The following is an 11045-nucleotide window of genomic DNA, read 5'->3' on the forward strand; positions in this document are numbered from 1 at the left end:
AAACATACATAAACATGTGGATTGTGTTAATACAGTATCATTCATCTGGTTAAACACATCAGTGAAAAATTTGGGAAAACCAGACAATCCGTTCAGAAGTCATGATCATTTTTTCCCTAAATTTCTGCTCAGTCACTGCTGAACGAGATGACTGATAGTGCTTGTGATGTTACATGTGTGCATCGATATAAAGAAATTATAAAGATAATTCAACATATTTCCTCTTTTCTCGCATAATAAAAAAACACCCGACTTGTCCCTCTTAGAAGGCAGGGGAATAATATTACCTTCAACATAAGTCAGTGCCAGGTCGAGAAAACGTACACTCACCCCCTACCCCCTAAAAAAAAAAAATAAATAAAAAAAAATAAAATAAAAAATAAAATAATATATATATATATCCTTACATCGTAGTGAGGTCATACACTGTAGTAGTCTTTTCATCCAGCAGTGACTGCGCAGATACTTCAAAAAATTTTGGAAAAAAAAGTTTTGAACGGATTGTCCAATTTTCCTCAAACTGTCAGTGATGTGTTACATTGAACATCGCTGCATTCACTCAATCCATATATATATATATATATATATATATATATATATATATATATGAAGGTGGACTTAGGACAAACACTTACTTGAAGGTCAGGTCAGGTCAGGTCAGTGAGCAAGGACAATGATCTCAAAGGAAAAGATAACAAACGCAACTGTCGGAAAGACCCAAGGGATTTGGAAGGGAGAGAAGGACTTGGCGAAGGCAGAATAAATAGAATACCAGATGGGGGAAGGGAAAGCGAGACCAAGAACGTTACATTCCAAGACTGTACATTACAATCATAACAGACACATAGGCCGATATAGCTTAACGCACAAGACGATGTAGCAGCTATATTATATAATTGCCACTGAAATCCGAAACAATAAAAAATTGCAATATCATTTTTTTAACATTAAGATTACTTGACCTCACAGTCAATGATACCGAGCGATCATTGTTTTTTTAAGAAGTCGTGTGTAAGGAACATCTCCGCGGAGTAGATCATTACAAAACTTCGTTGAGTTTCGTTTCAAAACGAATTTATCCTCTCGCCTGTCGTCCTTGTCAGTCGCATTTCTCGTAATGCACTCGTCCTCGAAGTCTCCTTTTAATGCCCGAAAATGAGCAAGATCCTGACTAAACCTGTTACCATACTCTTGAATTTTCCTCCAAAATGTCTTGTTGAAATAGTCATATAGCATCACGTCTCCGGCATTCCACCAACGAATTTTTTGTTCAGTTTCCTCCGTGATGGGATACCGGTGGCTTTTGCTCCGAACGCCGTTAGATATGTAAAGAATGTCCGTATAATTCCAGCACATCAGTTTTCGTAGAAGAATTAAGGACTCGTCAAAGTAACCACTGATCATCATTAAATCTATTTCTCTTCCTAGTTTTTCGATTTTCTCCTCGATTTTGGTCAGATTTTCATCATATTTAGGATCGAAACCAAAATCGTACAGCTGTCCATTTCTCGCTCGTTGCGACATATAAAATTTTCCGGCAGTAAAGTTTTTTATATTGGACACGAATGTTTCAAATGGATTAGTAGTGTTGATATGCAAGCGCCTTGCCAATTCAAAATATCCAAAGAATGACTCAAATTGCGACACTGGGTGTCGTATGATTGAGATGTATTTTGCCCGAGGCACAGCAATGTCCATTTGTCTACGGTTATATCTAACATGATTAAATATCATGTCGAAATCTTTCCTCTTTCGTTTCGGGATCTTAATTACCATAGATGTCTGAAACAAGCGCGAATTTGAAAGGATGTGATTGCCTTTTAATGGAGGCACTGCAACATCCAGACTGTGGAGATAAGCGTACCGTTCAAATATTGACGCTAGAGTAGTTGATCCTGTTTTGTGTGTTTTTATATATACGACTCTTCGAAGTGGTCGGCAGGAAGCCTGCGGTGGAACATCAGATCCATCGTTGAGAATGTCGGCAGCAAGCGAAGTCGAATTGATTTGAAGTGGCCCTTTTAGGAGTGATTGATTTGCTTTACTTGTCGAATTTATTGTCCTGTAGGAAATAGATAGATATGGTGATATTTGTAAAATTGGGTATCATCTTGATTGCTAAATTTGTTAATGTGCATCTAAAAAAATCAAAATCTTCAGATTGCTCGAAATGCTTCGTTTGGCGCTGCTCCCCCATTTTTTGCCTCTGTTGCAGAGTAGTGGGTCAAGCTGACATAATGAAAGTTCACTACACGTGCCCTTTAAAACAATTTAAAGAAAACTAAAACCTCCGGAACAATGTAGATTGAGTGAAAGCAGCAACATTAATAGAACACATCAGTGAAAGTTAAGGCAAATCGGATAATCGATGAGAAAGTTACGAATTTTTAAAGTTCTGGTGTTGTAATGACTAGAAAAGGAGACTACTTCAGTTTATGACATCATGTATGGACATCAATATAAAGAAAATATAAACACAATTCAACATATTTTTACTTTTCAAGCTTAATGAAGTGCAGCTGACTCACGTCAAGAAAGATATGGTGATATTTGTAAAACTGGGTATCATCTTGATTGCTAAATTTGTTAATGTGCATCTAAAAAAAAATCACAATCTTCAGATTGCTCGAAATGCTTCGTTTTGCGCTGCTCCCCGATTGTTGCCTCTGTTGCAGAGTAGTGGATCAAGCTGACATAATGAAAATTCGCTACACGTCCCTTTTAAAACAATTTTAAGAAAACCCAAACCCCAAGAACAATGTACATTGAGTGAAAGCAGCAACATTATTACAACACATCAGTGGAAGTTAAGGCAAATCGATGAGAAAGTTACCAATTTTTAAAGTTTTGGTGTGGTAATGACTAGAAAAGAAGACTACTTCAGTTTACGACAAGCATGTGTGGACATCAATATAATCAAAATATAAATACAATTCAACATATTTTTTACTTTACAAGCTTAATGAAGTGCAGTTGACTCACGTCTTTCAGAAAACAGGGGGAATGATAGTACCCTTAACGTATGTCGGTAAACAAGTTCGTGGAGTGCATAATTTTCATGAAAAAAAAATGATTTTTTGTGGAATTCATGTTTTATTTGTAGTCTTCTTATCCAGTCATTACAACACCCAAACTCTACCATTTCATAACGTACGCATGGATTGTACGATTGTCAACTGTAGGTGCTACTTTCACTCAATTCACATTGCTCTTTTGTTTTTGTTTTCCGTAACACCCGACTGTTAGTCAATTCACAATTCACAATTCACAAATGTATGTTCTATTTCACACCGCCGCACAGTGGGCCAGAGAGATACCAAAGTGCGCCAAAAGTCATTTTGGGCACTTGGGACTTTTTAATTTTTGACATGCGCTCTTGAGAGGCAATACTGTGAAGAATATTTCATTAAAATATTTGAATCAGGTATGTGCATTAAAGGGGTATATTTCCTACCTGAAGTAGCAAAATACAATATTTTAAGAGTTTCAAAGCAAATTGTGACCTTTTTAATAAATAAGTAATTTCAACATGTGCTTTTTGAGATATCAACCTGTAATTTCTCCCACATATTCCTCAGAGTTTATCTTACGTTATGAATGCCGTAAAAATTCCAAGAAAATTAATCTTCATGAATATTTACGGTAAATATCCTGGAAAAGAGGCTACTTATTTGTATTTCTAATATATCCAAATGAAAAGTTTAGATTGCCACGGATTTCCAACTAAATTCTATTACGACCACATGATACCAGATTTAGCTGCCACCTTTTGCCACTTTTTGTGTTAAAGCCGATTTTCCGCGACACGTTACGTCTATTTTTGACCTGGCAGCCGCTTAGGAGTTAGTTCTGTTATCATACGGCGCCACATGAAGGCTGCATCATCTTTTTTTTTTCTAATCTATTATTTTTCCCCGCAATTTAAAGGCACAGAAACATGATTAACACTGAATAAGAGCTAAACAGAGTCATAAAATACATGTATAGGGCTAGTCCGGCACCTAAAAGACCCCTCTTCCGAAGATAAAAGAGTACATAATTGCACATATCCAAGGCCATAGCCATATTGTCCATATTGTCATAGCCACTATACTGTAAACATAGCTATTCCCCCTGTGATACATACTGTATGGACACCTAAATACTTTGATCCTACTCTTGACATATGCAGATAGAACGTTAAACACCAAAACACAGACATTTTATTCTCATCGGTTACTCGTTGGAAGCAAAGTCTGTTGATTTCCGGCCGCCCACCAAAGTGTATAGGATCGCAGTCTGATGAATCCGATTGCGTCGATCGACTATCAGGTCAGTGTCAGACATTGCTCGCGTGATCCTCATCGGACGATCTTGCCTCATCGGATAATGCCCGACCTGTCTGACATTGACCTGATAGGCGACCAATACAAGTCGGATTAGTCAGACTGTGATCCCATACACTTTGTGGATTGCCGGAAGCAAAAATCTTTGCTTCCGATGACTGATTGATGAGAAAACAAAATTCTTGTGGAACGGGGATGAATTTATAATTTCATATGATAGTGATTCCGACAGATTTTTCATAAAAAAAAAAACTTTTATTATAGCTTTTTCATGTAAACTTTTATACACCGCAGACTCATTCTTAGTTGCTAAGTCATAACCTTTCATCTTCCTTATTATTGACTTCACAATTTGTTATCTTTCAAGTAAAATTAGACAAAATGTTGTTTTTTTTTCGAGTTTTGCGCTTGTATGATTGACATGGCATCGGCCTACGGTTATGAAGTAGAGAGATAAGAACTATATCGGAGATTGATTTCATATCACACATTTATGTCCCGCTAGAATAGAGTAAAGAAATTCATCCAAAAGTACAGTGTTCATCAAAAACTAATATTCTAACTAATTTGCACGGACAACACGGCCGTAATCTGGCAGAACTCCCTAAGTCGATTTTGGTCGATTTTCAGGTTTTGAGTGTTTTGTGTGTTTTTTCTCATGCTCTTTCAAGTGGGCAAAAAATTAAGTTGTGATTCGGTACAGAAAGTTATTTTTAGAAAGTAATTTTGGCAAAATTCCTGAGGAGAGAAGGCGATTAATCTGGCAGAACTGTGTAAGTCGAGATACGAAATGAATTTTCCGATGTTAATCAGGCAGAACTGCGTAAATCGACTTACGACAACGCTTGGACCAAGGTGTTCCTGCATCCCGCACGGACATGGTGTATCTTAACACGCGCGTGCGCGACCTTGGTAGTGACGAACGCGCTGTGCGTTCAAGCTAGCAGTGCCTAGATAGCTAGCTAGCTAGCTAGACACGTCGTACGGCGGCTACGTGTATTAATGTACAGGACGACAGTCACGCTATTTAAAGCAATAACCCTCGTTACTCTTGGGGGAAATTGCCACTTTCTTTCCCTTCATAGACTGGCAGGCTTCAAAACAGGTCGATATGCGGTATGCCTTACTATTAAGTTTTGCTACAATCTAGTGCTTTTTAAGCCTAGAGCATTTCTATATCTAACAAACGTTATAGTTTGCATCTTGTGTGACATCACGCTCCAATCAACTTTAGGCCTTTGTTACTAAGTACTGCTATGCAGCACTTGTCCATTGTTAGTGTACGTGAAATCAATGTACTGTGCGGTAGCATAGGTCACGCGAACAACAATATCTGCAATCCATTCATTGACCATTTATAGAAAGTCCATAGCTTCTTATTTTGTTTTTTCCGCATTGTAATAAGCGGTTAGTGGGCTTGGATCTATGGGATTGATCTCGAGAAGTTTAATGAATATCTAAGATACCGTCCATAACGATGGCATTTTCGATCCAATCCTACAGACGTCAGAAATTGACCAATACTAACACTTTTACAGTTTACTTTTTAATACCGGTATCGTACCGGTACTCCAGTAGAGTTGTGCAGTAGGGGCCTACTAGACTACTGGGGCCTACCGTTATTTAACTAAGGCTAAATACCCGGTTATTCTGTCTTTACTCAGTTTTCTATTTTTCTAGATTTGATTCGGCTAGACATTCTTGAAGTCCGTAATATGAAGAATCTAGAATATACAGGTTAAACGCTAAATTATAACCAGTTACCATTTAGCCCTAGAAATAGATCTGAAACTTAGTAGTTGGATTTCGATCTGTGATCCGTTAGTCATTAGATAGGCAGGTTAGGCTTTACGTTGTTCTTAGATCTAGTATAACATTAGTACTAGGCCTAGATTCCCAATAGACATTCTAGCTGTAGATTTAGCCCCTACCTATGGATATAGAGTCTAGCTCTAGAGTCTAGACTAGAAAATCTAGAAACTAATTTTCATTGATCTAGTTCTACTAGTCTGTTATAATGACGCCCTAAAAATAGACGTCTGGATGTTACATAGACCTAGTCCTAGACAATCGAGTGGGAAGAGTTCGAGAGTTCTCGTACGTTTTAGGCCTGCGTAGATAGTAACGGTTAGAACACTACTATCCTAACGTTAGTACAATGTACTGTAGTGGCAAATATGCCTACAGTAGGGGTCGAGACAAACGGGATCTAGGGTCTATTTTTTTTTCTAATAAAAGCTGTAAATAAACCTTTAGTAAGGCCTAGCTCCTAGTATTCTTTAGTTTAAATAGAGTTTAGGCCTTCAGCCAAAAGGGTCTAGGCATACTCTTACTTTGGGCATAGAGTAGGATAATGATGAGATTAGAAGGCCTAGCGTATGCAGATTCCTACGTACCCCTCTACTAGTCTCTAGATGTCTAGTGTATCGTTAGGCCTGAATAGACTACGGTCTAGACGGTCTACAGTGTATTACCTGTAGTCTTGATGAACAATATAGCTTAACATCTAGAACCTAGTCTAACATTATTCTTAATCCAAATGCAATGCTTCATGAGATCGACAATAATCCAAGCAGCAGCCAGGCTTTTGATGTAGCAGTACTTCTTGTGCCGCTAAATAATACTGAAACATGAACACAGACTGACAACATTTGGGGAAAGCAAGTTATTTTCCACACACAAATGAATTGATAAAATGAAATTAAATGTGAATCAATGATGACTTTATACAATACAAATATTTCAAAAAAGTTGTACTCGATCTAAAATATTCATTGTTTTGATACTGCATCCGCTGAATAGTAAGGGGGTGGACCGTAAAATCCGATAGGCAACCTGCAGAAAATAGACCGAGATACGTAGTTCTGGTTGATAAACCACGTGTTTATCAGCCAGAACTGCGTATCTCTAGGAGATACGCAGTTCTTGCTGATAAGCACGTGGCTGACGACGAAAAGAGATACGTATTTCTGGCTGATGAAACACGTGCTTATCAGACAGAACTGCGTATCTCATAGATACGCAGTTCTGCCTGAAAAACCCGCCGCATGGCCAAAAACTTACGCGGTTCTGGCTGATCAACCCGGGCACGTGACCCGAGATACGCAGTTCTGCCAGATTACGATCGCAAACGTTTAGCGACGATTAATCTGGCAGACTGCGTATTTTTTTTTTTAAATTGGTAATTTTTACTACTTAAAAAAGTCAAATTGTCATTTTTCTTTTGCTGGAAGAAAAAAATTTAGACCAATTATGACCAAGAAAAGAGGAAAAATGCAACCCATCGTATCTCAGTTTAGAAAGGTGTTACATTGAATTTTTAAAAGAAAACTGTACTGACATTTTCTAATTGTCTGATAATTCTAATCTACATTTTTTGATGCCTACTACTGGAAAGAGAGGATTGTAAAACCCAGGATAAGCCTGTAATGATTTTTTGAAAAAAAAAAAAGAAAACGAGCAAGCCATGGAACGATCCACGCAATTTGGCCTACGTCACAGGTGCTCTTTGTGCACAACTCCGACATTAGCAAGACGAAGTACATAATGCCAATTTACTGATGAAATCTCATACGAAGCACTCCAAAAGCTGTTATTTAGTATAATTGCAATATGGAGCTATAATAAATATGTTAAACAATATCTATTAATCTTTAAAAGCAAGCTCTTCAACAGCTTTTTATTTAGATAAAACTTGTGGGGAAATTCCAGATATGCAAAATGAAATTGGCATCGTTATCCGAACGTGCTGCCCATAGAAGACCGTGTGTAAGTAACGTTACGCAATGATGAACATGATCGAGCGATGGTTCGCCAGTTCAAACTATCTAACGTAGAAGAGGGCTGAGTGAATCTCGAAAATCCAAATGTAGATAGACTCTCTTCAAAGGCACGCACGATTTATGGTTAGTGAGATGAAAACGGTACCCAGTACACATAGGCTCTGAAATACTAGAACTAGGACTAGGACTACTGAGCAGTCAAGGAGTAGGTTCTACGTGGCAGTCCAAGTTTTGATGAGTAGGCCCTACACTCACTCACCGTCGACATTGCAGCTGTAGGCCCTATGTGCACAGCGCTAAGGCACAACGTAACGTTACATACCCTGCTACCAGAACTTGAAGAAAGTCCAGACGAAAGTCCAGACCCCAGATCTAGATCTGGACCCTTGTCCTGCAGGCACTGTTGTTCCTGTGCTGAATTTTTCAGGTAAGGTATCTGCCTTATGGATTTCCGATCTTTTGTAGTTGATTAAATCTCATAGTGGTGTTCTTTACACCAAGGACTAATGTTAGATCTAACAGTTTGTTTCAGTAGGCCTACTAGGACCCATATCTCGGAAGAGTAGCCTGACCACGTAGATTCTAACACAGTGTCGCCGCTTCGCGATCCCAGCGCTGGTGTAGGTATAGTGCTAGCGTACTTCCGTATCCATGTAGATATCTCAAAATTCACCTTGCCAAAGCAAATGGCACCAAACTCACAGGAAGTACTTTATGATTCATATCCAACAGCTCACATTAATTGGAAACAAATCACATGTCGGGAAGCGTAAGTGTAGATGTCGACTTTCCTGTCGGCGTCGCTAAAAATAATCTGCTCTACGACTAACATGAGTGATTGCGGCCAGGCCCTACCTAGAGTGTCTATCTGCTGCGCACGCACAGACTGAAGTTAGCCATTTAATATCATGAGACAAATCTTTCAAGTAATCGGGGGCAATAAATAAATTTACAAATTATTTGTGGTAAGTTGAATGAAAAATGTAGTTCCTATATCACACAAGTCGCAAAAATCATTACACTTTTGAGTTTAGTTCTCGCATAAATTCCCCGTTCGCACAGTACTAGTCGGCTAACTTCAGTTCTAGATTGTGCATCTTGCGTTCACCAAGATCTCTCGCGAAGAGTGATTTTTTTTTTTTTTGAGTGACGACTTGAAAGTCGGCGTCAATATTGATACTTCTCGATTACTGATTTCGTTCAAATATATCAGAATACTTTGAAATATGCTATGAAGTATATCCTGTAATTTTGGTGCGATTTGGTTTAGTGAAATTTGGAATATCTACATGGATAGAACAGTACACAAGCGCCGCCTGCTAGCTAAATTAGGCCTAAGCGTCGTCTGCTACTCGATACGAATTAACGCACGCGTATGCAAGCACTTGTAATCTGTAATAGTGAGAGCACCTGTGACATCATAACATCTGGGCTCGTCACCTCATTAGCATAATACTCACCTAAAAAGTTCCATTTTTAACATTAAATTACGGACTTAATCGTCATGAAATTTTGATTCTGTTTGCACCGCTGGGTCTTTTAGAATTAAAAGAACAACATATGTGACCGTGCACCTCAAAACGAACATAAAGTCGCACACACTGACTTTGCGTGAGGACTAAAAATAAGTGAAGTGAGTCAACCTGGCCGAACTTGACTTTTTCATATTTATTGAAAGAGCGGGTCTTCTTTTACATTATGCTAAAATTTGGTATCATAAAACGGGCAGGAAAGTGTGTTTTTTTTGTTTAGCAATTTATCTCGAACATTTTTGGTAGAGTAGTGTGATTAGGTGTGTCTTTAGAATCCCTTTTTCATTTCTGAAAAACCTTGTCCACACTTTTCACTTTCAACTCTAATAACTTTTGAAAGAATACTGCTACTGCTTTGAAAGTTGGCATTAATTATGGACAGAATGTGTTAATGAGGCACGCTTAATTTCAGTTTAATCTGATAATCCCTTCATTGTTGTTACTCTGGTGGTTTACTTCCTGTTTTTTTTTTGTCCCATTCTTCCCACAGCCAGCACGGTTTGGTAAAGATTAAGCGCTTGAATAGACACGGGGGGCAGCACTGTACTTCAGAGCCTCTTTTCTCAGTTCACACTTTTCCTGAAATTGTGCTTTCTTTCCAATATTTAGATTGGTTAGGAGAGTCCATTTGATTTGAGTTATACACCATTTTAAAGCTTAAAGTCTGCTCTTTTAGAATATGGTCTTAACTAAAAATTCATGTGTGGCGACTTTTTGTTTGTTTTGAGGTGCAGGGTCACATATAAAAAATAAAAAACCGGTAAAATGCCCTTTTAAACCCGATTTCTAGCGTAATGTGTTAAAGGAGATACGCAGTTCTGCCAGATTACGGCCGAACAGTATCATTTTGCAGTACGTGTGTAATATGGAACTTTCAGCATGAATTCGATTCTTATAATGAAACCCGAATGTTTATACAATTTCTGTGACATGTAAGCGTCTTCAACACGTGTATTCAATGGTAGTATATAAGCAGTGTCAGTGAATGTGAAAAGATAAATTGATCTTTAAAGAAAAAGAAAATAACAGCCTAAGATTTGCATTGCTTTTTTCGTCATTTACAGACAGATTTTTGGTAGCCGATGGGAAATCAGCATCACAGTGACGTCATGAGTTTAAAATCATGTTCAATCAATTCTCCGTCACCAATTGTTACCCTGCACCTCAAAACAAACAAAAAGTCGCCAGACATTAATTTTTAGTTAAGACCATATTATGAAAGAGCTTTAAAATGATGTATAACTCAAATCAAATGGACTCTCCTAACCTATCTAAATATTGGAAAGAATGCACAAACTCAGGAAAAGTGTGAACTGAGAAAAGAGGCTCTGAAGTACAGTGTCTATTCAAGCGCTTAATATTTACCAAACCGTGCTGGCTGTGCGATGAATGGGACAAAAAACAGG

The 11045-nt window shown here is 38.1% G+C and overlaps 1 protein-coding gene across 1 annotated transcript; it reads right to left on the bottom strand.

Moving 5' to 3' along the window:
- Positions 1–969: 969 nt before the first annotated feature.
- On the bottom strand, positions 970–5205 carry LOC140246769 (galactosylceramide sulfotransferase-like). The gene is made up of 2 exons (XM_072326105.1): positions 5163–5205; positions 970–2018 (listed from the first exon to the last, which is right to left on the bottom strand). Exons 1-2 carry the CDS (start codon positions 5203–5205, stop codon positions 970–972), a joined length of 1092 nt encoding a protein of 363 aa, XP_072182206.1.
- Between the last annotated feature and the right edge of the window lie 5840 nt (positions 5206–11045).

Source organism: Diadema setosum, chromosome 3 (assembly GCF_964275005.1).
Source record: "Diadema setosum chromosome 3, eeDiaSeto1, whole genome shotgun sequence".
Taxonomy (NCBI): Eukaryota; Metazoa; Echinodermata; class Echinoidea; order Diadematoida; family Diadematidae; genus Diadema; species Diadema setosum.